The sequence below is a fragment of the Sorex fumeus genome, unplaced genomic scaffold (genome assembly GCF_029834395.1).
Source record: "Sorex fumeus unplaced genomic scaffold, SorFum_2.1 ptg000098l, whole genome shotgun sequence".
NCBI lineage: Eukaryota > Metazoa > Chordata > Mammalia > Eulipotyphla > Soricidae > Sorex > Sorex fumeus.
Window position 1 is genome coordinate 23,539,672 of NW_026606155.1, and position 27,316 is coordinate 23,566,987.

Below are 27,316 nucleotides of genomic sequence, written 5' to 3' on the forward strand. Positions count from 1 at the left end.
GAAGTTGGTCCTGGGGTTTCCCAGGTTCTTGTTTTGACCCATTTCTTTTCTTCTATTCTCAACTGGTGAGTTGTCCTTACTTCATATCACTCAATCTCTTATCAGAAGCTCAAACTGGTCCTAACATCTGTATGTTCATCCAAGGCTATCAGACCATCACTAATATGTCCCTCTCATTTGGGACTTTCATAGAAGCTTCTCATACAAAAGGTCCAGAAGTTTCTTCACCCTACTCATTGACCACTAGGGGGCTCAAGATTCTGAGAGTACTACCACTTCTACCACTGCTGCTGCCACCTCCACTACTAGTACCAATGATAATAGAAAAAGTAACTTAGAAACATAACAATCATATTATTCTGTTTTATATAGATTTAGGGGGGTGCTTGAGGATTGTATCTATAGTTTCATATTATATAGATCCTCTGGAAGAGAAAAAGACTACAATAAAGAAAGGTGTTCTTTAGTTTATTATAAACATTTGTGTTACAAAAGAAATACTGACTTTAAACACTTTCAACTGATTTGGTAGCAACTTGTTAAGCATGGTTTCTACAGGTGGGCATTGAGAAATCCAGGCGGCTTCAGAAAAAAAAATCATCAGGTAGTTGATTTTTCTTTCCTTGAAAGGATTAGCATATGTAGTTGCCTCTGTGGATAAAAAACTAGACTAGAATTCAGAATTTTCCCTCTCCAAGAGCATGAATTTTGATCAAGATGGTAAAAAGGCCAGTGTCACATTTAGGGGCATGGTTTTGACCCCTTTTTTTGGCACTCAGATTTCTGGCAACTCTATTGACTTGAACTCTATGTAGATTGTGTTGTTTCACATTGTATATTAGGAGCATCTGGTTGAGAAGAAAGCCTGAGCTGACATACTGAACCCAGCAAGAAATCATAGCTGAAGGTCAAACAGTCAGAAAGGACTGTAAAGAAACCTTTAAAAGCACAGCAATTGGAGGTCATTTAATTGAGAAAAATAGGCAAGGTCCCCCAGAAATGTCAGAATAGACTAGTGAATGCTTTCAAATAAAAGTTTTAGGCATCAAAAATACATACAGGGAGAGTATAATAAATTCAGGAAAACATTAATGAGCAACATGGATCATAACCTTTCCTTGTTATCTAGGAGATAAGTTTATCTACACAAGCTTTACAGTAACCAGAATTCTTATTTTTCAGGAACCCCCCATTTTCTAATTATGCCATATAAAAATACATTTTATTACTTATTTTCTGATCGGAAGACAGATTTGGAACCTCTTTTATTGGCCAGCATTTTGTTTTTCTGGTAAGGTTTTCCTAACTGAAATGCACGATTAAGTTGGGGGGTGGGGATAATTCCTTCATTTCTTGTAGAAGCAGAACATAGGAATTGTAGCAAATAATTTAACATCTTAATTGTGAATCCGGAAATCTAATTTTAAGAGCTGGCTCTAGAAGACAGTTCTGTGGCAGTGTTACAACTTATCTTTAATTTCTGTGGCTAACAAGAATTCATTTCATTTCACACATTACGGTACCAGACTTTTTGGCATTCTAAATAGTTGCTCAGTCCCCTTGAGGATGACTTAAATGTAAAGATAGCTACTCAGTGGAGAAAATTAATTAATTTTATTTGTAAATGGGGTGCAGCCACATCCTGGAAGTCACATTTAAAAACCCAGATTCCAGGAGGGTAGACACATCTAGTTTGGATCTTGGCTATGGAGTATTTACAAGACTAATGGAGATAAAGTCGATGTCCAAGGGTCAAGTACCTGGATCTTCGATGGAAAGGTTCTTCATAAGCCACTGCACAATGTCAGTACCTGCAATGATAAGGCAATTTCAATGGAGAAATTCAGGGGGCATTTTACCGAATGGCAAAAGAAATCTATTCCCTAAGAGACTCTGATTCCAATTAGCACACATCCAGAGGGAGCTGGAAAATGTTGACCCTTTTCTATTCAAAACAAAAATATTTGCATCAATCAGTACATGTCTGTGGTCATAATCTCATTCTTTCCCCAAAAGCATCCACTAGTATGACTCCAGTTTAGTATGGAGGATCCGTAGGGGACTTTGCAGGATGTCATTTCTCCCTGGCTTCAGGGAGCTTAGGTTTACTGGGTTACACCCATCACCATGCTCTTGAGGCACTCCTATTCCTGTGTGTTTATCTTTAACCACTTCTATATGCTCTGCTTTCCCAACCACTCACTCAATCACCTTTATCCCCAAATCAGACTCTGTTGATTTGTGTTTGTAAGTGAAATATTGCTTTTCTCTTCTCTTTATGTCTTTTTGCATACTTTACTTCAGAGCAATGTCCTTTTTGTATAGACACAGGAAGACAGTTATTGCTATGCTTTTGTAACTTGGGAGCTAATTGACTCTGAATAATATTCACTCCTGGGCATCTGTTTTCTTGACTTAAGTCTCAGTTGTCCTTAGTTCCTAGCACCCTCAGCAGGGTACCAATGAGGGGCTGGATGGACCCAGGGCAAGCTGTGAGCTACCCTGGCATTGAAATGGGCCAGGCCAAGAGGCAAAATACTTAACTAAGTTAAAAGCATGATCATGGATAAATTCTGTCATGATCCAAAGAGCAACAACTGGATTAGGACCCTGCTAGGGTTAGGAAAGACTAATATGGCTGAGCACTGTAGTCTGGGATCTATAGCGAGATGTTCCAGGAGAGTCACCCTACAAGCTTAATGTGTCCATACAAAATCTTACTGTGTCCATACAAAATCACTAATATTCACGATCATGGTAATCCTGTTGTTCATCAATTGCCTCAAGCAGGCCCCAGTAACGTCTCCTTCGTCCTAGCCGAGATTTTAAAAAGTGCCATATTCAAGGCTCTTTCAGGGTTAGGAGAATGAGACCCATCACTGTTACTGGTATTTGGCATACTGGGTATGCCATGGGGAGTTTGCCAGACTCTGCCATGTGGGCAGGTTACATTTGGTAGCCTGCCGGGTTGTCCAAAGTAAGAATGAGATAATAAGATGTTGCAGCCGCGTGCTTCCGGGAGCTGGGTTTTATAATCTCTGGGTCTTGGCTGTTGATGGGATTACATGGCGCCAGGGGGCCAGTTGGTGGGTGTGACCCCTGCCTACTGGAAGTTGGAGGATCTGGGTGAAGAATGCTCAGCCCTGATCTGAGCAGGCTTGGAGATCTCAGCCCCAGGACCCGCATACCTTTGTTCCTCTGCCGGTATTTTCATGCATGTGGAGAGTGGTCTCAGTATGGTTGTGGCTGGTTATGGAGGTCTTTGGCTGCCGGAGCTCTGCTCGAGGCGGGGAGGGAAACTCAACCTGCCCCCCTCCAAGGGGCCCTGGTGAGGACAGCCAGGAGTAGGGGCCTGGTTTCTCTTTAGATCGTATAAATCTTTCGACTAATATTGGTCACGGTCCTCCCATTGTTCATCGATTTGCTCAAGTGGTTCTAGTAACGTCTCCATCGTGAAACTTGTTGTTACTGTGTTTGGCATATCGAATACACCACGGGGAGCGTGCCAGGGTTTGCCGCGTGGGCGAGATACTCTCAGTAGCTTGCCGGGCTCTCCGAGAGGGGCGGAGGAATTGAACTCGGGTAGGCCATGTTGGCCGCTGTGCTATTGCTCCAGCTCTAAGCACTAATATTAAGAAGTAGAATTAAGATGAATGTTTGAATGGTTATTGGACTAAGGAAAGGAGAAATACACCCCTAGGCTGGCTGCAGGAGATTGAAAAGAAGGGCTTTCATATGTTTGTTGTGCTACATGTCCTAGGTGTGGTTGCTACCCCCAAGGCTTGGAGGTTGGGCGAGAGACCAAGATGGTGAGTCGAAGCATGGAGAGATTAGCATGCAGGACAGGAGGAGACAGGAATGAGGGGCAGTGTGAGACTGGAATGTGGCGCTTAGTGAGACTGGAACAGATGCATGGGGAGAGTGGAATAAATGGCAGCTGATCATCAACCAGCCTGGTGGCCCTGTTCCCTCCTTCATACGCCGGTTGGTGGCGGCTGCAGGCCAGGGTGGGGAAGCAGCACATGGCCACTGAACGTACATGGCAGGCACACTGCAACACAGCCACTGCCACCACCAGCTTACTTATTTTGTAAGTAATTTTACTTATTTTGTAAATAAGTAAATTTTACCTATTTAACCTGCCCACATGGCAGAGTCTGGCAAACTCCCCGTGGCGTACCCAATGTGCCAAATACCAGTAACAATGATGGGTCTCATTCTCCTAACTCTGAAAGAGCCTTGAATTTGGCACTTTTTTAAAAATCTCAGGGCTAGGACGAAGGAGACGTTACTGGGGCCTGCTCGAGGCAATCGAAGAATAACAGGATGGTCATGATTGTGATTTGTGGGCTGGAGAGATAGCACAGAGGGTAGGGCGTTTGCCTTGCACGCAGCCAATATGGCCAACCGAGTTCAATTCCTCCGCCCCTCTTGGAGAGCCCAGCAAGCTACTGAGAGTATCTCACCCACACGGCAAAGCTTGGCAAGCTACCCGTGACGTATTCGATATGCCAAACACAGCAACAATTGTCACAATGGAGACATTACTGGGCCCGCTCGAGCAAATCGGTGAACAACAACAATGTCAGTGACCTATTTCGTAAGTAATTTTGTATTACTTATTTTGTGATTACACAGGACTTACTGTGTGTCTCTATTTTGAAGACACCCCCGAGTCAGATGGTGACATTTCACTGTGCTCAGCCCTAGTCTGTTTCCTGTGGGGAGCCCTCAGCCATCCACGCCCCACCCTTGCTGCCAAGCACCAACCAACACATGACCTAACAGGCTCCTGAAAACCATCCTTTCTTCCTTCTGGTCTGGGCTGACTATGAAAATAAGCAAGTGGCCTTATGATTATGGGTGTAACCTCTACGTGTTGACAAAACCTCTTTCCTCTGTCTCCCAGGTCACAGTTACATCACACACCCAGATTCTCCTATGGTCAGGGGTGAGCTGAGTTCTGACAATGACAGGTGGTTATAAATGCCATTTGCAGACCTTGAACATCAAGGCTTCCCAGACCCCTCACAGCCACAGTATGGATTGAGCCTGAAGATTGATACCCTCTTTGGGCTGTGATGTGATCAAAAACTCATTTGTCATGTTAAAGTCACAGATGTTTAAGTCATCTCTATTTTGCATCTATTATTATATTTTTATTTATTACATTTTGGGAGGCAAGTTTGGTTTACAAGACTATTGAATTCAGATGGGCAATACATACACCAAAGTGAGGAAGGTCCCAACCATTATGGAATGAACCCCCAGGGTGTAACTCCCACCCTGTCTCACTCACTCACTTACTTCTATACTAGTATCCACCATCTTATTCAGAGCCTAAGGGTTTGTTTTTGTTGTGTTGTTTTCTTTGTTTTTTTTTTTACCTCATATTTCACCTACATGAAATCTCATGTCATTTGCCTTTTTCCATCTGACTTATTTACTGAGCATGATTCCTATGGTCCACCCATGTTGTTGTAAATGGCAAAATTTCCTCCTGTTCTAACAGCTGAGTAGTATTCCATTATGTATATAGACCACATATTCTTTTCCCATTACCTGTTGATGAGCACCTAGTATTAACTAATTTAAAAGCCTGAATGAGTCAGACGGAGCACTTAAAGCTTATTTACTCCAACTCTCAGTAGTACACAAGTCCCATACAGAACTCTTTGGACACATGGTGTTTGACTGCCCATTAGAAAAACGCAGCATGTGGGAACTCATAAATCATCTAGGGAGCTGGTCCCTGTTCCACTAATTTGTATTCTCTGAACAGACTGATCTGACCCCTCTCTTTAGTTAGTATTTTGTCCTCGAATGGTAGGAAATCAAACCCAGAATGTCTTCGACCCATGACATGTCCTTCAAACAATGGGCAGCATGTCCACCGACTGTCTGCCATTTCTTTGAGTTGGCTCCTTCTCAGGGAGACACTTCGGGGGTCCTCGGATGTTTTCTTTGGTCCTCTTTAAAAAGGAATCCATTTCTAGAGCATCACAGTTCACAGGGGAGGAGAGGTATCCAATTTTTTGGAGGGTTCTGCACTTTCATTCAATCTACCTCTGCCACCAGAGAGCTCACTCTGAACCCAAGCAGACCTCTGGCAGTGGCCTAGTTCCCTCTGGATGGCAAGCTTGATGGGAAGCAGCGTGAAAGGGACATTTCCAGCTCTTAGAGCCTATTGTGGGTCAGAGGCCGAGAGTTCTCCTGGAATAGATTCCCAACTGCAAGAGCAGAGCGCCAGCGGTACAACTGAGAATTGCCCTCTTCCCAGAAAGACAGCTTCTCAGAAGTGTGACTAGGGGCTGGGAGTGAGGGCAGCAGAGTCTCGAAGCTTGCACACGGCTTCTCTCAGCTTCCCTGGAAGCGAATCTGACCTAAGGAGTGCATTATCCTGCCTCCTCTCCTCCTGGGCTGGCTCCCCCCAGATCCAGCCTTGTGGACTCATTGGTCCTGCCAGTTTGCTGCCTTTTCAACCTCCAGAAGCACAATTTGTAAGCCCTTCCCCGTGCTGGCTCTGGGATGGCATCAATGAACTCAACTTTGGATCCAAACCACTCCCATTCATTCACATTCTTGGAGAGAAAGTGAGAGTGTGTCTGTGTGCGTCCATTTCCTCCAAATTATACAAGTTCAACATTTGTCCTAGGAAGTGAAGAACAAAGCAGAAATCAAACAAGAGCTGTAATCCCAAATTGGGGGTGGGGGAGACTCTAACCTGCTCTTTCCTCAAAAGAGAAAGAGTTCTTTTTTGTGTGTGGGTTGCCTAGAAACTGAGAGGGTTTCTGCATCCGCTACAGCTCTCTCCCCGGGGCAGGCGGATTATCTTTCTGCTGAGCTTGCTGAACCATTATTTATCACCTGCCAAGATTGATTACTCACCCTGGGACAATGACAGCCCTTCCTTTCCCCTGTTAATTACTGTCATCATTAATATCCATGTCACTAATTAGTATTCATTCACATTGAAACTCCTTCCTTACTATCATATCCGCTTCCCTCTCTGCCCAGCCACCCACCCTAGAACTTGAGCACCATTGTCTGTGGTTCTCTCAGCCTTGGCTCCAGGCTCTCATCTCAGAGTCTGGCCCTGTGGTCCCCCACCGCCCTCCTGCACCAGGTCTCAGTCATTCAGAGCCAGATGATTACAGTTTTAGCTTTGTGTGTGTGTGTGTGTGTGTGTGTGTGACTGTTGTGTGTCTGAAGGAGGATAAGTCACAGAAGCCCCTTCCTTCCCCCCATCATCAAGCTCCACACCTCCCCCAGTGCTATGGGTATCACACGTTCAGGGTTTTTGTCCTCATGCTTGCAGCATGATGCTTCCTACTCATCTGGGGATGTGCTGGGAATCTCACCAGGCTCTGGGGAGTAGTGAGCTACCACCTCAGGTGGCCCAGGCTGTTATTCTCAGTAGCACCGAACTCCTGATCTCTTGCCCCACTGCTTGTTAAACCCCAACAATGCAACTGTGCCTAGAGTTGAAGACAGTCTCTACCTCAGCACAGGGATATTTTATTTTATTTTATTTTGTTTGTGGGGGTGGGGCACACACCCAATGGTGTTCAGGGCTTACTCCTGGCTCTGTGCTCAGGGATCATTCCTGGCAGTCATCAAGGGTGCATATGGAAATTTAACTGGGGTTGGCCATGTGCAAGGCAACTGCCTTAACCCCTGTACTATCTCTTGGAACCCCTAAGCATAGGGATATTTCAGGCTTCCTCTGATCAGTTCAGGAGGGACCATACTCTAGTCTCAGGCAGGAAGGAAACGAGAGCAACATTTTTTTCTTTAACAGAAAGAAAAATCTGTCATATATCCTTGGAAATTTGGGATGGTGACATCCAAGAATCAATCAGGTAAAACTAGTTCAAAGAAATATCAGGGAAAGGATTTTTTTTTTCACAGCCATGCTTAAAACCAGTCTCCATATGTTCGGATGAGCTTCACGCATAAAGGAACCGGCAGAGGAACCCAGGTGTGCGGGACCCGAGGATGAGATCTCCAAGCCTGCTCGGACTGGGACTAGGCCTCCTCCACCCAGATCCCCCATCTTCCAGTAGCTAGGCATTACACCCACCAACTGCCCCTGGTGCTGTGTTAACCCATCAATGGCCAAGACTCAGGGATTATAAAACCCATTCGCAGCCTTGTGACCTCTTATTGTCTAGTTCTCACTCTTGGAGAACTCGACAGGCTACCGAGTATATCCTGCCCGCACGGCAGAGTCTGGCAAGCTTCCCGTGGTGTATTCGATATGCCAAGATCCAGTAACAATGATGGGTCTCATTCCCCTGATCCTGAAGGAGCCTCCAATGTGGCACTTGCTAAAATCTCAGGGCTAGGATGACTGGAGACATTACTGGTGCCTGCTTGAGGAAATTGATGAATAACAGGATGACAGTGATACAGTGATCTTCACTTCTCCTTTTTCCTCCTACCCATCAACACCAAATCATCCTCTCTCACCCTTCTAAATAGAATTCAAAGCATAATTATGATTTATCTGAAATTGTTTTGTTGCCACTGTTGGATTTTAACACAGTCAAATTGCCCTGCAAGGATTTAAAGACAATGTAAAAATATTAGGAACAAATGAAGAACAGTTCCCCTTTATACCTAAGGGCCCTAAAACACTTGGCTGAAACTTTTTCTTGGTGAATTTCTCACCAGAAACTCCAGGAATAGCTATAGATTGCCACCGAAGGTGCCTGGAACACTCTCTACAGCCTGGCATATGTTTATTCTAGGCAGATATGATTGTATTTCTATAGGTTTATAGGACTTCACTGTAATTCTATCTTTTATGTAGTAGGTAAGTTCTCACCATAACTGATAGGACAATATTAACTTTAAGTAATACAATCTGTAACAGAAGCAAGTTCTCAATGTCCTTTTGCTCAACTTTGGCTGTTTTTTTCCTCACCAATATTATAAGAAAACAATATTGGCAATTAGTTGTATTGGAAGGATTTTCAGACACAAACCATAGGCAGTTGAGTAGGTGATTGAACACAAAATATGACTCTTGCAATAAAATTATTGATTGTGTACACCATTAAGTGTAAAGTCATTTTGGGAAAAGTGTGTATTGTAGAATGATAAATTTTTAATGGAAAACTCGTTATATTTGTATTCTACGAATTCTGTATGCAGAGAGGCATGTAGATATGGAGAAAGAAAGTACTGGAATGATCAACATGCTAACTTCAGTGATGGGAAATTTTCATTCTCATATTTTCTTATTATTTGACATTCATAGAACATAAGCATATATTTTTTCCACTGGAGGATGTGCACTTTTAAAGACCAGAGAGGGGACATTGGCTTCTGATATTCAGGTGGTGAGGGGATGGAGCTACAGACACACAGTGGAAAGGGGCAAGAGGAGTGGGAATGGTTGCTGGGGGCCCAGGCCTCAGGGAAGCATTCAGTTCTACGTCTGGGCAGAGTGTAATGAAGGAAGAATACAAAAGCTTCCTGAGGAGCAGTTGATGGAGGCCCCACCATGGTCCCATCGTCTCTAGCCCCATGCTCAATGCAGAATCCCAGAAAGGACTTGGCTAAACTGTCAGCTTTAGTGGTGGGCTGGGTGGAGACCCCTTCCTTAAGTTTGAGGTAAAGTGGCTGTGACTCTGTGGGCTCTTCAGTGGATGTCTCAGTAACATAAATGTGGTTATCCTTGTATTTTATGGAGTTGTTTCTCCCTAAACAATATCCTAAAACTTCTAGATTGGGAAAACCTCTTATGATAAAAGGGTTCTATATTTGCTTTTTCTTCAGACGTTCTTCTTTCTTTTCTTTCTTTTGTTCTCTTTATTTACTTATTTATTTATTTGGGGAGTTGGAAAGGGCCTCTAAGCAGTGCCCTAGGATTCCAGGGAGTCACACTTGCAATGCTTGGTCAACTGGGTTGGGTGGGTGATGCTGTGGGCCTCTAGGACTATAACCATCTCTGGTCTGGGGCAAGTGTGTGGTGCTGGGCATTGAACAAAGATCTCTGTGGATGGAAGACATTGGGCTGAACCATCTGCCAGGCCTGTCTTGAGGTGTCTTAAGTACCCCAAAGATTTAGCATCTCCCCATGCCACCTGGTCATTCCTTCCAGATGAGTTAGATCTTCAGCAGATCCAATAATGAAACACCTCCCTGCCCCCTTCGCAGGTATTCTCTCACTTTGAGCCCCAAATGGGACTATAGACTTGAGGTAAAATACTGGTTCCAGCCACCTGTAGTGTCAAGTGACTTGAAAATTGGTGGAACATACATCATAGTCCTGATAAGCAACTGATCACTAGAGTATCAGTTTTCAATGCTGGGAAGAGAAACTTTCCTTTGAGTGCACTGTTTGAGAACCCCAAAAGGTAAGATGGTTCCTATGTGTGAGCTCAAGGAATCCTCAGTCATGGTTGTGGCATGGTACACCACTGCCACAGCCTCTGTTACACCTGTGAAGGGAGCAGGTGGCTTTGTGCCACCTCTTTACAAGCAGGAGCTGCTTGCAGGCCAAGGTGATGAATGAAGTCTGGCATGTCCATTGGGTGCCAGGCTGGGCTGGCACTTGACACCGATGTATCACCTTGACAATAGCTGAAATGCAGTATAACCTGGAAATATACTAACCCTGCAGCTATTTGAAAGAGGAGACCCAGAAAGACCAAAGTCATATATTTGTACCTATTTGAACTGTAGTTGGATCCCAGGTGATCTCATGCCAAATGTTTTTATAAATCATTCTGCCCCTCTCCCCTGCATAACTTTGTTTTTCTTTTCTTTTTTTTAATTGAATAACCTTGAGATACAGTTACAGAGCTTTCATGTTTGAGTTTCAGTCATACAATGATTGCACATCCATCCTTCTACCGGTGCACATTTTCCACCACCAATGTCCCCAGTATCCACACCCTGCTTCTCAACCCTCCCCCTGGTTTGGTACATCGACACAATGCAACTGTTAGGAAAGATGAAGTCATGAAATTTGCTTATAAGTGGATGGTGATGGAGAGTACCATGCTAAGTGAAATGAGTCAGAAAGACAGGGACAGACATAGAATGAGTGCACTCATTTGTGGAATATAAGATAACATAATATGAGACTGACACCCAAGGACAGTAGAGACAAGGGCCAGGAATATTGCTCCACAGTTGGGAGCCTGCCTCATTAGCTGGGGAAAAAGGCAGCTGGAATATAGAAGGGATCACCAAGTCTCCTGCATAACTTTAAAGTAGTATACTGAAGAGTAACTGGAACACTAGGAGTCTACACTCAACTTCCCCCCAGAAAGAGAGCATTAAAGCTAATAACCAAAATACTATTACTAGCTCTTGAGTGGATAATTTATTGACCACTTCTAGGTTCCAGACTTCAGTATGTTTCTTCCAGAATGATCCCATGGAGTAAATAGCTTATTATTATCTACATTTTGCAGGATACTTTAAGGACACTCTGCATAGGACAGTCTGCAAAATTTTACATCTTAATATTATGCCTTAATTTCAAAAATTCTACATCTAGTTATCAGACCAAGTGAAAAAGACCATTTTAGACTGGGCTGTAGAGGACAAGCACAATGTTCATCTGGTGGTGAGTCAGGGAAATTCTGGTGGAAGCACCCATGGGAAATTCTAGTGGCATTACTGAGCAAATCTGTTTAGTGAATAGGTTTGAGTTTTTTTTTTTCAAGGCCACATTTTGGACAAATGTAACAGATATACATTTTCTATCAAGCAACTGAGTCAATAAACATAGTGTTTATACAGTTGGTATAAATATGTTCAACATGGTATATTTATTTCGTGGTATATGATTTGCACACTGTGTAATACCACTCTCCCTCCCATTCCCTGGTGCCTTAACCAAAGATGCCTTAACCTACACCATGCACTTCTCCAATCTACATTTCTTCATGGCTCAACTGAAGAAAATACTGCCTTCTTACAAGTTGAAGTAAGAGCATGTAGACATGCTCTCCACAAAGGTTGGCATATGTTTTGTTGAAATGGACCCCAGTATGCTAGGTATCTTCATCCTTCATTTCCTCCTATGAAAACAAGGATAAGGAAACTAGAACCCCTAGTACTCAGGGTTAAAGGACTTGCTGCATACAATACTAGTACCATGTCTGGTGCAGAATGGCACTGACACACATCAGCTAATGGCAGAGTCCATGTTTTAGGGACATGGGGTTGGAGTCAAGTGTCTAACCAAATGATTTGTCTGGATGGGTAAGCAGTAGCTTGGGATGCCTGTGCTATTCATCTGTCTGTTCATTTTAGGTCTCAGAGTATCTCAAACTGTTTTCAGGACCTTTTGGGAAGGGGTCTGTTAAGGATAGTTTCCTGAGCTGAAGGGCAAGCAGAGGAGGGAGACATCAGATGGGGTCTTGCAAAGGGAGGGGATGTGTCTCACAGCATCTGTGGTCTGCTACTGCCACCGTTGCCAGGTTGCTGCTGTTTCTTCCAGTGATGCAGATGATTTGCTTCAAGATTTGGCTCCAATACAAGCTTTCCTAGTCTCCGCCTTTGGCCTTTCATTTCCCAGGAAGTTAAGGTTGAAAGCAAAAGAAGTGTTCTCACCCTCACTGTGCCTTAAACATCATGAACTGAGTATAGAACTGGATGTGGGTGCCCTGGTCCTTGGACACCCCTAGACCTGTCCTGCCCTTCTTTCCTCTTCTGCTACATGGACTGCCTTCCCAGAATGCACCCTGCTTCATCCGCCACAGGGCCTTTACACGTGCCACATGTGTGGTGCAGTTAGCTCTCCCATTTCTTCATTCCACTCCTCTCTAGCTCTGGCTACTTTTGCATCTCCTTCACCCATAATCTTCTCAGAAAAACCATCATTGTTCACCATACCAGGTCAAGGTGCTCATTTGCAGAGAATGAACTGTTTCTCTGGAGCAAACATCTACAATATGATCTACAATATGACAGCTACATTTCCCTTACTCCCAACCACCATATACATTTCTTGGAACAGCAAACTGAGCAGCTGAGCCCACAGAAACATATCATCTCAGAGTTCCTAATGCCAACATCTGAGGTCAAGGTGTCATCAGGGTTGGTTCCTTTGAAGGTTGTGTGGTGAGGCAGAACTTCCCAGGCCTCTCTCTGTGTCTAGTGGTTTGCAGCAACCTTTGTTACTTGGTTAATGGCAGTATGGCCTCATTGCTGCCTTCTGGTTGATGTGGCAACCATTCTGGGTGCATGGCTCTGGGTCCTTCCAAAAGGCCCTTCCATAAGGTAACCAACCATTCTGGAATGGGGTGTATCCTTATCCCCTCATCTGACTCAGGACACCTTCAGTGATGAAAGTGTTAAATAGTCACAGCCTGAGACTACCGAGGACTGAACTTTTGGAAGATACAATATCTGAAGTTTTGGGAGACATACTTTGACTGATATTGCCCATGGAGTTCCATCTCTGAGATGACTTGATCCAGGTCTAACAGCAAAGACCTAATGTGAGCCTTCATTGATGCTTATAGCTCAACGCAGATATTCCCTCTCTCTTTCTCTCTCTCTCACACACAAACTACACACACAGAGAAAATACCCATTCAATGCACACACTCACCATAGAATATACCCATGCAATGCGCACACACTCACCATAAATTGTACCCATCCAGCACACACACATTCACCATAGAACATGCACATCCAATAAACAAACACATACACATAGAACATACACATACAATATGTACACACTCACCATAGAATATACCCATCCAATAAACAAACACTATAGAACATACCCATCAAACACACACACACACACACACACACATTCACCATAGAACATACCCATCATATATACACACACCAAAGAATATATCCATATGATATACACAGACACTTAACAAGGAACATATTCCAATATTCACACACTCACCACAGAACTTATCTCTTTGTGACTAGAACCTGATTACAAAGTGCCTATTTTTTGTGCCTATTTTTTGAAAACCTCAGCAGAAACTTGCACCAACCTTCTGGGATGAGCACTTGGCAAGCAAGAAAAGCTCTGAGGCTTCCTCCAGTTAGTTGTTCATCCACTGACATGCACTTCTGTAAAATCCTATCACTTTTTTGGTAAAAAAAAATCTCAGTAACTATCTGTTTACTAGTAAGCAGGGGCCAGGGATATAGCTCAGTGGTAGAGCACTTGATTTGTGAGTATTAAGTTCCAAGTTCCATTCCCAGTTCTACAAACCAACAAAATACAGAGAAAAATGTCCAGCAGTAATGGTCATGCTTCCTCCTTTCCCTCAAAGGGTACTGCTGCCACCTGAAGACAGGAAGTATAAAAGAAGTGATGGGTCTGCAGTTATCTCTTGTGATAAAGTTGCCTTTTCCACTTCTCTGCATGTCCCTTTCACTTCCAGGCTGTGGATTGACACTGCCTTTGTGGCCTCTGATTCAGAGCGTGAGTTTTCTTTCCTTTCCTTTGTATGTTGGACTCATCCCCAGTGGTGCGTGGTGGTGTGGGGAGATGACACTTGGTTCCATGCTGATGCCAGGGTAAGGTGGGGTCCCCAGGGCCTGTGCGGTATCCCACGCAACAGGAAAGACAGGAGTCGAACTCAGGGCCTTGCATATGCCGGGCAAGTGCTCTCTCTACCCTTGGAGCTAGCTCTCCAGCCCTGATTTTCCCTTATTAACCCGAAGACTTCTGGCTCAGTCCAGTTGATTTAGGACAGGCTGCATCGCATAACATATGTGATGCAGCAAATGCGATTCTGAGCCCAGTGAAGTCCAGATAGCACTGTGACTTCCCATTTCCAAGTCAGGGTCACCTCCGTGGGCTCTTCTCCTTCCTAGCCATGCTGCATCAGCTTGTGGCCTGCCATGGTGTGTGCACCTTGGTGTGACCCACACAGCAGGAAAGACAGCCAGCTGTCTGGAAACCCCGTCCCTGTCCCTCCCCTCCAGAACCAATCCCAGCCCCTGTTCCCCTGCTCAGATGCAGAACTGCCCCATTCCCTGAAAAGTAAAGCTTCCCTGCGCATTATGAAAAATAATAGGGGGCAGGAGACCAGGCGAGGTTATTATCAACTCATAAATCAACTGGGAGGCTCTGAGGGTTGAGGCGAGATGCCCGAGACGGGCTCCCCGGTTTGTTCTCTCACCGGAGTCCCCGCGATTGATTCACAACCTCATAGTCCTCCTGCATCCAAATCCCCAGTCTTCTATCTAATTGTCAGCCGGCGAGTACATGATTTGCAAGAGGATGCGAGCAGCAGCAGACAGGGGTGGAGGAAAGATTAGTTTTGTCAATCAAAAGCATCTGGGGCGAGGTAGCGTGCACTTGGGATTTAGCTCGCAGTCAGCTTATTAAAGGGGAGGCTTGGGAGGGCGCTGCAAAGTCAGGTGGGGTGGTCACAGTGGGCTTAGTCCTGTGGCTGTCACCGATTGGCATCTTCCACACCCGCTGAGGGTGGAGAAGGAAAACAGAGAGCAGAGCTATGGCTCCAGGGGAGAAGTGAGTAAAGGCCCAGGCCATCTAGGCCAAGACCATTCATCAGAAAACATTAGAATTGCTGCATTCGGTACCGTAGCTAAGACATGGAATCAAAGTAGGTGTCCAGTGACAGATGAATGGATTAGGAAGGTGTGGTATATACACACAAAGGAATACTATGCAGCGGCCAGGAACAATGAAATCATGCAATTTGTTACAGCGTGGTTGGAAGTGGAAGATACCATGTGGAGTGAAGTAAGTCAGAAGAAGAGAGACAAACACAGCATAATCTCACTTGTCTATGGTATATAGAATACTTGATGAGAAAATGTACTGCAGTAAAAAGGGGATGCTTAGATTACCTTTGACCTCAGTGTTTAGAAAGGACAGAGAAGGAAATATATCAAGGAGGGGAAGAAAAGAATGGGAAGTAATGGGTAGGCAGGCATCAGGGCTTCAGTTGTACTGGTGATATGGGTGAGTGTATATCCATGAATGCAAAACACAGACTCAAGGACACTGAAAACATAAGATCTAAGCTGCAGCCACTGGGACTTTGTAATGTGCCTGTCAAGTTGACAGGTAGGGGTTGATGGGGTGGGGGTTGGGGTAGGGAAGGAATATAGGAACTTGGTTGAGGGAAGTTGACACTAGTAGAAGGATTGGTGTTGAAATATGATATGCCTAGACTGCAACTATCAATAACTTTGTACATCACAGTTCTTAAATAAAAAAAAAGCAAAAAACTAAAATCAAAAGAAAGCATCAGAAATGTGGGTGCTGCTGGCTGGTTCCAGGAGGCAGAAGGCAGATAGATGCCAGACTAACTGGCCTTCAGGAATTGTCTAAAGGTCATCTAACTTGTGCAAACTTAAATCTGGAACCTGACTTCTTTTTGTTGCTGTTGTTTTGAGGAGGGGATATCTTGTGGTGTTCAGGGCCCTGTGTTCAGAGATCACCCCCGGCGGGGCTCAGGGGGCCCTTTGGGGTGCTGTGTGCTAGGTAAGTGCCTTACTTGCTGTACTATCTCTCCATCTCTGAGACCTGGTGTCTGTCTGGATATTTTATATTTAAGTTAATATGCATGGTGCTGTCACACCTTGATTCTGATCTGCTTTACCCACTTCTTAGCGCAGCAACCCCCCCCACCCATGGCCATAGCAAGCTTGTCAGCTCGTGGTCAGTATCCACATGTGGCAGGGCCAGGTGGGCTATGCACAGCAGGAAGTGTCCTCTGGAATTCCTGTCCCTTGAGTGAAATTTCTATTGGGGACTCACTCATTCTAGTTCCAGTTCCTAGAGCGCTTTTTGGGTTCTGTCAGGGAGCAACACTGGTGAGGTGGGAGGAATGGGTTTTGATTTTTGTTTTTGGCATCAATTTCATTATTGTTTTTGGGTGGGGCACATGCAATTGTGCTCAGGGATCACTCCGGGTGGGCTCGTGGGACCATATAGGATGCCTGGGATAGAACCCAGATCAGTGGCACGCAAGGCCAGTGCCCTATTCACCGCATGATCTCTTTGGCCCCTCAATTTTATTTTTTCATATTGTAATAACATGGTTTACAATAGTGTCAACATTTGTGCTTTACTTGTGCAGTGTTATTCTCCTATACCACCACCAAGGTGACCATGTCTCTCCACCACTTTCCTTAGGTTCCTTCTTGTCCACCCTCCCTCCCTGCCTCATCCTGTGCTGCTCTCTTGCTCCTGCGACCCCTTACCACACTTGGTGACCTCAGTTATTATCAGTGTATAAAGATTTGCTTTCATTGGTTTCATTGGCCTTGGTCTATTCTCGTGTATATGGGAGTGAGATCTCTCTCTATTTTTTTTTTTTTGCTAGAGAAATAGTAGCTAGTGGCTTTTGCTGGTGTCTGGTGGCTAGTTCTCTACCTCATATTGTGAAACACAATACCCTCTGGTTCTACCTATGTTATAGCAAAAATGCAAGATTTCATCTTTTCTTGAAGTGGGAAAGATGAACTCTAGGCCATCTGCAGTCAAAGTCTTGTGGGTGGGTCCTCATGGGGAACTGGAGGGCCTTACTGTGAGAGGGGCTGTAATACATCTTCACTGCAGTGGTGAGGCTGGAGGCTGGTGGAGCAGCCCAGAAATGGAACCTGAGAGGGAAAATCCCACATTTAGGTCCAATGGTTGTGTGTGTGTGTGTGTGTGTGTGTGTGTGTGTGTGTGTGTGTGAGAGAGAGAGAGAGAGAGAGAGAGACAGAGAGAGAGAGAGAGAGAGAGAGAGAGAGAGAGAGAGAGAGAGAGAAAGCAGGCAGAAGTCATGGCCTTCAGCACAAGACTGTACTCAAAGCAAGGCCCACCAGGGGCAGGGACCCTGCTCTCCTCTTGTGCTCCCCAGAGGTGAATCCACACACCACCTCCAAGGCCAAGTAAGTTAATGATGCAATCTATACAGGACAGCCTGCAGGAGGCAGAACTAATGAGGAGGGTGGCAAGGATTCTGCAAGGACTAAAACCATCAATGTTAGATTAGTTAAAAAACTGCCCTTGCCCAATATCAATGTCAAGAGCTCTCCTCAGTTTATCCTTCCCCTCAAAAGCCTACCCTGACTTTGTCTAGGTTCACAGATAACACAGCGTACCTCAGGGAACCAGCCCAAAAGGGACTTTTATTGTGGTGCTCACTGGTCTGCAGCCCACCTTTTTTCACCCTGCTCTTTCTCCTGTCAGACAAGACTGTCTCTTTGAGGACATAAGTTCATCTCCCAAACTGCCAGCTGGTGGCCAGAGAAGCCTGTCTCAGCACACCCTGGTATCTCTGATTTGGCCTTCAAAGGGCAACAGAAGACATACTTTGTGGTTACAGGGTGAGGTCACATTGAGCCCCTGGGAGTGGGGGTGAGGGAAGAGCACCTGCAGGGGGATGGGCAGACTGTGCGCAGTCACTTTTCTGTCCAGCGTGTGGTGGGGAGCTCCAGGCAGGGCTGGGGTTTGGGGGTAGCTCTGGGCTTCTGGATCCCCCCACCTCTGAGATGTCCCTTCAACCTCTAAGGATATGTGGCACACGCCCACCCCCCTTCTCGCGTGGGGACCGAGGTGCAGGGAACCCACGATTTGCTCATCTGGTCTTATGAAACGTTTGCAGCTCTGGGCTGTGCCTGAGGCAGGCACCATCCCTGCCCTCTCCAAGCCTGTGTCCTCCCAGGACAGCAGACATTGAGCCACAGAAGCCAGGAAACGCCAGAGTGGGCAGGAAGGGGGCAGGGAGGAACGAAATGAGGGTGGAGTTTGAGACAAGAGTGAGATGGTGGGGAAATGTGACACAGAAGCCTGTGAGTGGGACAGAGGCAGTTCTGTACCAGGAGGAACTCTCTCCTCTCTCTCTCTCTCTCTCTCTCTCTCTCTCTGTGTGTGTGTGTGTGTGTGTGTGCATGTGTGTGTGTCCTGTCCTCCACCATGCTGATGCCAAAGCTCCAAGTCCCGAGGGGGGCAGATGGCAAGTGGAGGGTGGCCATGCCCTAATCCGACTCCAGGCAGGCTGGGGACCAGACTGGATGGGAAAGGTCACGCCCATTCTGGTGGTGGTGCTTGTGCAGACTTTGAGCTGTAAAGGGGGTCCCTCCATATGGTTTTCAAAGGCCACTTGGACTTGTGGTTAAAGAAGGTGTGGTAGAGCAATAGGAGGTCACCTAAGGGAGCTCACGAAGGGGACAGAGAAGTCTCACTGGCTGGGACCTCATCATATGGTGGTGATGGGTGATAGTGAGATGGAGGGGAAACAAAGGACTCAGTGAGAGTCTGGGCACAGGGCCCTGGTCCTCTACGAAGGATAGAACACGGGGAGTGAGAACAAGGAGACTGCTGGAGCCCCGGGGCTCCAGCCTTGGTAATAGGGTGCAGGGGAGGCGTATGTGGCAGGGGTGGGGATGGGGGGCCTGGGATCAGATGGGGGGAGTGTGGGGAGTGGTGCTGTCCAGTCGGTTTCAAGGTATGGAAGCCTGGATTTGCGGCTCAGCAGGCTGGAAGGTGATTGGCGAGTTCCTGGGGGTGGGCCCACAGCTGGAGCTGTGAAGACAGCTCCCAGGGAAGACAGGCAGACAAGGAAGCAAGGGGTGTTAGTAGGAGGCCCTGGCAGGTAGAAGCCGCTGTAGGACAGTCAAGCCTGTGCACCCTCAGGCTGGCCCCACAGCTCTCTCTCCCGTGAAGGCACAAATCTTGTTCCCCAGCTCCCGGGAAATGTGAAACAGCTCAGACTCTGGGCCTTCTGCCAGGAACCTCCTGGCAACTGTTCTTGGTGCCTCCCTTTAGCAGCTCTTGTCTCCATCAGGGAGAATCGAGAGGTACCACCACTGACAGCCTCAGAGAGAAAGCTCAGATTTTTGGAGTTTTTGCCTGCTTTACGACAAGTTCAGTGTTGGTTCTGGCTGCTGGATTCTAGAAAGTGCCACCCTGAGGCTGGCTTGTGGCTAAACACAGTCAGCAGAGACACCCCCCCCCCCCCCACTCGCCGCCAAGCAGATGGTCCCTGACTCTGGGGTGTGAGGACCTGCTTCAAAGCCTTGCCCCAAGCCCTGAGTTAGAAGATTCTGGGGCAGTAACCCATCTCTGTGCAGCCAACCTGCAGCTCACGCTTACAATTCTTCACCAGGAGAAGCTGACTTGGCTCAGAAAAGAGCTTAGAGGGAGACACTGTCCCTCAGGAAAGGACAGATGAGATGGACACCGACACAGTCTTTCTTGTGTGCTGCCTTCCCATCGAGTCCTACCTTAGGCACTGGCTGCTTCCAAAACAGATTAGATCTGAGGCAGCCAATAACTAAGTGGAGAGAATTAATGAGGAGGATGCAATAAAATGGAAGCATCAAATAAGAGAATAGGACCAAGTGCTGACTGGAGAGGACAGAGTCCACGTGTGGGGCTAGAGAGAATAGGGTCCACATGTGGAACAGGAGAGAATAAGGTCCACATACGGGATGGGAGAGGTTAGGGTCCACATGTGGGAAGTGAGAGAATAGGGTTCATTTGTGATATGGGAGAGAATAGGGTCCATGTGTAGGACAGGAGAATAGGGTCCACATATGGGATCAGAGAGAACAGGGTTCACACATGGGATGGGAGAGAATAGAGCCACATGTGGGAGGGCAGAGGACAGGTCCAAGGGTGGGACAGGGGAAAGCTATACCAGGAAAGCTTGCAGAGGGGGCTGGTCTCAGGGGTCACAGCGTTGGGTTGGTGGCTCCCGGAAAGAGCTAAACAGACCGATACTGTGGACGGGACTCCCCACTGGGCTGCCTGCCTCTCCATTCATGCATGTGAAAGTTAAGATGCTCTCCGACTCAATGCACAGGGCCTGCTGTTCTGCACTATAAAGCTGATGGAGCTCCTTTGGAATGTTGGCTGGGGGAGTGCTTGGCATTTTGGCACAGTGAGGAACTAGGGTGGTTTTCTTTCCAGGTTTTGGTTCTGATACAGTTGTTAATTTCTTAGGGCCCCTTCTGAATCCTGGTCAGGCCTTCAGTGTAGAAGGTTACCTGACTATATGCAGTTGCAAATTATTTACATGTGTATTAAAGAAAGGCACCTGCGTGACCTTATTTTAACCTATTCAAGGCAAAATTTGGCCTGTCAGAGCCCGTTATCCGTGTTCTCAGGGTGGGGGATGCCCACCCTCATTCGAAACTCTGAAAGAAGGTTTTAATGCTAAAAGCAGGTTAATAATAAATGTGCATGGTCTGGCCTCAGGCAGAACAGAAGGCTGCTATCTGATCAATGTATGATGAAAACACTGCCCAGGCTTCTAAAACACATTCCAAGCAATGCTTATTTCTAAGTCAAAGTCAGGGAGTTGATTCAACTTATTTACTTATTTATTTACTTATTTACACAGATGAAGCCTGTCACCTTTTCTTCCATCTGGCTTCCACCCAGCTATCTCCTATCTCTTACTTCCCGTAAAGTCATCTATGATCAGTGCCCACTGGTGTACTCTTTTTATTTTATTACTTTATCAATTTAATATTCTTATATTTCACACAATAATGAAAGCATTACTGTTTTTTTACTTCCTACTTATTTCTACTCTCAGAATTCCCTTAATTTCCTTTTATTTTATATCAAATGACCAAATTTTATGATTTTTTTAAAAAAATAGCTGGCTAGACAGTATTCCACTGTATAAAGGCACCAGTCTTTCTTTAGTTACTTATCAATGAATGAAGATTCCTGTTGCTGCCATAGTTTAGTGTTTGTAAGTAAGCACTGCAACAAATGTTGTGGTTTGGTGAGTATAGCATCCCCTGTCACAGCTTTCATGTGCTTTGGCTAGCTATCATAAGTGGAATTGTTTGGTGATCTTAATTTTAGCTTCCTCCAGAAGCTAAAACCTGTCAGAAGTTTCTAAGTTGGTTGTATTCCCTAGACTCACCTTATTAGGAAGAGAATTGAGTATTGCTTTGAGGTGTCAGGATTAGGTATAATGGACTATTTCAGAAAAACCAAATAATAGGGTTGGTCTCAAGATAGGGCTCCCTATCTTGAGACCAACCCTATTATTTGGTTTTTGGGAAAAAGAAAGCTGGAGGTGAAACCATGGTCTCCGCAGGGGTCCCTGCTGTGATGTTCCCCGCCCCCCCCCCCCACCGCTGCCAATTGGGGCTTGACATTCACTCCCATGGTGTCTGATATTCAGTGTCTCCTGAGATCCCAACCATCACACCGAGCTTCAGGCAGGAATGAGGAAAGGTAAGAAACACCTATTTCTGGGTGGTCTGTCCCTAGTGACTGATTGTGAACACATCAGAGGTGGAAACAAGAAATTACTCTCCTGGTCTGCCCAGGACAGTCCCCAGCATGGGGACCAGCCACCATCTTCCTATGCTGGGTCACCATAATCTAGGAAGGCAAGAGAACCTAACTACAGCATCTCTAAAGCAAGAGAGGGTCTTATGGAGGATTTGGAGAGAGCTTCCTGATCTCCGCTCCCAAGTGGTCTCCTGTAGCCCTCAGCTTCTGACTTGACTTGCCTCCTTCAATGTACCTTATTCTCCTTACCCAACCCTTCCTAGCCATGCACCATGATGGACCTAGGCTTTGCTTCTCTGTAGCCAAAGGGTTTGGACTGGAACTTTTATAGCAGTTGTACATTGTATTTGCCCCTTGAGATCCCCAGAATAGTGACTCCACAATTGGGTTTCTAGAGATGACTCCTAGGAGCTATGACTATTCCCCTCACATGGCAGATGGAGGGGATGGAGGATGCAAACAGGCATGTGGCCACTTTGGACTCAGAATAGTGAGGGAGGACCGTAAAGGGAGGGAGGGAGGCTGTCTCTCCTCAGCAGAAAGGGCCAGCAGATGGTCCTCCCAAGCCTGGGGCAGGCTGCAGCTTGGCCAGACCTTGATTTTAGCCTCCTGGGACCCATTGCAGACTGATCTCTCTCAAGAACTCTGAAATAACTATTGTTCTCAGCTACAAAAGGAAACTCGTTGCAGGCGCAATAGAAACTTGTACATGCATCACAACTTGAGAACACCTAGTTCCAGGCAAACAAGCCGGGAAGGATCCAGGTTCGAATGTAAGTGAGCTCACAGAGGGGGCGCGAAAACTCAGGAGGGAAGAGAAAATGATTGCTTGGGGTGGGCCATGGCAGACTGGGGTCGTGAGGAGGAAACACACAATCAGAAAGGTATCTGCATTGAAGATATTAGCAGAGTCTTCTCAGGATGGAAAATTCTTTAGGTACATATTGCAAAACTGTGCCTACCAAGGAAGTAAAATAAATTTTAAAAAGAATTATGACAACTGATTTAACCTGGGCTGCTTCTTTTGGTAGAACATTTTTTGCCATGCTTATTTTCGCTGACGGCTACTGGTCTGATCTGCTGTGGCCTGTGGGGTTGTCTGAGCCAAGCAGCAGAGGCTGGAGTCTGAAATGGGGCTTTGAAAGTGGGAGCTGTAATTCATTCAGTTATCAGTCAAACTTATTTTCCAGCGCTTCCCTTGGTAAAGTGAGAATGCAAGTTACCAGAGCTTAAAATGTCTAACTTCTCTTAGCCCTATGCAAATACAAAGGCTGACAGAAATTTCAGGTAAAAATTTAGAAGTTCAAAGATGGCTCAAAGGGCTGAAGGTCTGACAACAAGCCTGGAAAATCTTCTTTGTACCAACCCTCTCCCATGTTAAAAGAAAAAAAAAGATTACAGATAAATCCAGGTCTTTGAGGCAGGAAGAACAGTGGAGTTGAAAAGATGTTCCCAGAGCCAGAGGGTCTTCATCCTCTTAATAACTTCTTTGACACTCTTGAAGGCATTCCATGCCGCTCTTGTCCTTCTGCGCAGTTCTAATGCCAAGTCATTCCTCATGTTGAGTTCTCGACCCAGGTATACATAGCTGCTGCATTCGGAAATGTTCGTTTCATTGAGAGCAAATGGAACATCAGGGACTAGTCTGTTTCTCATTAACATTGTCTTCATAAGATTTATCTGCCGTCCAACCTTTCCACACTCACAGTCGAAGTCAGCCAGCATTTGTGCCACTTGGCTGATGTTTGGTATTATTAGAATGATGTCATCAGCAAAGCAGAGGTGGTGTAGTTGCTAACTGTCTATCTTCACTCCCATGCCTTCCCATTCCAGTTGTTACACGCAGTTGTTCTCGAGGGTGGCACTGAAGAGTTTCAGTGAAACGGTATCACCCTGCCGAACCCCTCTCTTTACGTCGATGATCACTTCTCTGTAGAATGGTGAGACCCTGGTGGTGAATCTGTAATACAGTTCACGGAGGATCCGGATGTACTGAATTTGAACGCCCTGTTTGGCTAGGGCTTTGATGACGGCTTCAGTCTCAACAGAATCAAAGGCCTTCTTTAGATTGATGAACGTTAGAGAGAGTGGCATCCGGAAAGCGGCCTTGAGTGTGGTGGCAGTTGGGTGGTGGAGGTTGGCCGATGAGCAGATTATCTGGTGTGGGTAGAGAGTAGCTTATGGATGTGACCCCTGGGTCGTCCTATGAAAACAGGATGAGAAGGCTATTTGGGTCACCCAGAGAGGAATTGAAAGAGCCATGCTTGGAGTATCACACTTTACTCAAGTGAGTAAAGGAATCTGGAGTTCCGACCTCCATCGACAATTGAAGATAAGGGATGCAGCCTCATTTGCCAAAGTGTCGAAAATCAGATGGGACAGACACGTAATGCGATTTAGAGATGACCACTGGACTAGAGCCATTACTGACTGGATTCCATGGGACATCAAAAGAACACCTGGTCGCCCACCTACGAGATAGTCGAACTTCTTTGTTAAGACCCTGAACAAATGGTTTGATGCTCTTCGTGTTCCTGGAGCAAGCAAATGCCATCAGGCTACACTAGCACGCAACAGGGATGAATGGAGACGTTACTGGTGCCCACTCGAGCAAATGGATGAAAAATGGATGACAAGTGATTACAAGTGATTACAGATAAACCACCATCAAGTATTTGCAAAATATCCCTGGTATGCCATGGTGCTAATTTACTTTTTTTTTAATGAATGAAAGAATGACTAAATTAACAAACAAATGAACTTAATGGATCTCAGTGTGGTTTCACACATACACAGGAAAGCCCGGTGCTCAAGGGTTCTATTACCTGCTAGGTGCAAAGCCCCTAAGAAGTTCCTATGCTCAAATTTCACAACTTCATGGCAAAAACGAACAAGAGGTCAATGACTGCTCTGCAGGGCAATGAGAAGAGATGTGTTTACTGGAGCAGGTGGGAACACAGACAAGTGACCCAAAGACAAAGCTGGCTTCTAGGATGTGTTGCTGGAGGAGGAAATGGCTCAGTCACATCAGAAAGGACAAGTTTGAATGACCTAGAGTGAGGGGCTTCATTCTAGGAGAGAACCACAGAATCACTTGGTTCACTAGTGTGCCAAGTCAATGCCCCCTGCATGCCACCCTTTATGTCTACTAACTCATTTCTATGCAGTAGGGGTTTAATAATAAACCCCAATGAAGTAAGGTTTTATTATCTTTATTCCTTCCTGAGAATAGAGGAGAGAGAGTGTAGGTAACTTTTTCATAGTTACATGGTCCATAAAGCTGAAATTTCCAGACCTTGGGCAGCAGAGAACAAAGGCTTAAGTCTATCCTGGTACATGGCTGGTAAGAGTTGGGTGAGGAGGACCAGTTGTGTTGAAGAAGGCAAGTCAAGTCAGAAACTGAGGGCTACAGGAGATCACTTGAGAGCAGTGAGCAGGGAACTTTCTCCAAATCCTCTGTAAGACTTTCTCTTGCCTTAAAGATGCTGTAGTTAGGTTTTCTTGGCTTCTGAGATTATGATAACCAAGTAAGGATAATCAGCCAGTCTCCAAGATGGGTAGACCTGGATAGTCATTTCTAATTCCGTCCTCTAATGTGGTGTTCACAGTCAGTCACTGGGGACAGACCACCTGGGAATAGGCAATAATGGTCTAACGGTCACTTAGCTTTTCAGTTCTGAAACAACATACCCTAGAGGAAGGGCTTTGCTGTGATGTGAGGCACAGGCACGGTCAGGCAGACTGTGTGACATGGATCTAGTTATTAACTCTTCCATCTCTACTTGTGATGAGGTGGGGTTATGCCACCTGTCATTTTTGAGTCTAGGAGTCACACCAGCGACTTCCGTAGACTACCTAACAGTGTCCAGGAAAGACTTTCAAACCCCTGCCAGAGCTCTTAATAATGACCATAGACTTACATAAATAGCCATGATTTTTTTCATTTTAGAGTATTTTTGAGCAATTGAAAAGGAAGAGTTTAAGAGAAAAACAAAACAAAACCAGATGCAGTTGGTGTGGGTTAACCATGCTAGGCTGTACAAGACTTACAGAAACAGTGGCTCAATAATAATACTGCATTGTACTCTAGATCATGCTGAACCTAGGCCACAAACTGAGATATCAGAAACTTCTGGTATCAGAAATTTGAAGTGATATTTTTCTAGTCCATTGGAAATCTATTTATTTTTTAAATGCCTGAATGGAGTAGTCATTGATGGAAATGACAAAGAAATATAAAAGTTGTGTATCGATCTTGCAATAGGAGAGATAAACTCAGACTTTTTTTTAAAAAATGAGTGACAGTACATGGCTAACATCAGAGATTCATAATCCCCTGGCTTTAGGACAATATGTCGACAATTGTTTAAATGACAGAGCAGCTAATGTGTGTTATCAGGAATTTGATGTGTCTGCAGTTTTCCCTGTAGAACTGAAGGGGTACCTTCCAAACATTGCCTACAGCTATAGCAAACAAAGCCTACTTCATGTATTGTTCTTGTCACATTCAGGATATCAAACAAGGAGAAGAGCTTTTTTTCAAACTACTATGCAATTGTCACCTAATTCTGAATTGGAAAGTCAGTACCCAGTTCTGAAATGAATTTTAAATATTTCTTGTTCGTCATTTCTCTGAACACTCATTCACTTCTGGTGGGAGTGTAAACCAGCTCAGCTGTTTTGGAAGACAATATGGACATTCCTCAAAAACTAGGAATTCAGCTTCCATATAACCCAGCAATTATATTCTTGGGAATATACCCCATGGGTCCAAAAGCACAATACAGAAAATACATCTGCACTCCTATGTACCTTGTAGCACTGTATACAATAGCCAAAATATAAAAATAACCCAAAAGACCATGAAAACAATGACTGGATAAAATATCTACACAATGGAACACTACCCAGCTATAAGAAAAGATAAACTCACGCAATTTTCTGCAATGGGGATGGAGCTAGAGAGTATCATTCTGGGTGAAATTAGTCAAAGGGCGAGGAACAGACTCAGAATGATCTCTGTGATGTGGGATATAAAAGTTCATAGGGGAACAGCAAATGCCCAGTGGCAATACA

The 27,316-nt window shown here is 45.3% G+C and overlaps 1 protein-coding gene and 1 pseudogene across 9 annotated transcripts in view; one reads left to right on the forward strand and one right to left on the reverse strand.

Annotated features, from left to right (window-relative positions):
- RGS6 (regulator of G protein signaling 6) overlaps nt 1-27,316 on the reverse strand; it is a 570,853-nt gene that overhangs the window by 100,940 nt on the left and 442,597 nt on the right. For all 9 annotated transcript variants that reach the window (XR_008795065.1, XM_056133560.1, XM_056133562.1 and 6 more), the window contains exon 4: nt 1,761-1,811. Coding sequence is in view for 8 of the 9 variants with exons in the window: in XM_056133560.1 (XP_055989535.1) it covers nt 1,761-1,811 (51 nt within the window). In the remaining variant the exon portion in view is untranslated. The remainder of the gene's footprint in view (nt 1-1,760; nt 1,812-27,316) is intronic.
- Nucleotides 10,373-26,806, forward strand: LOC130041940 (SET domain-containing protein 9-like; annotated as a pseudogene).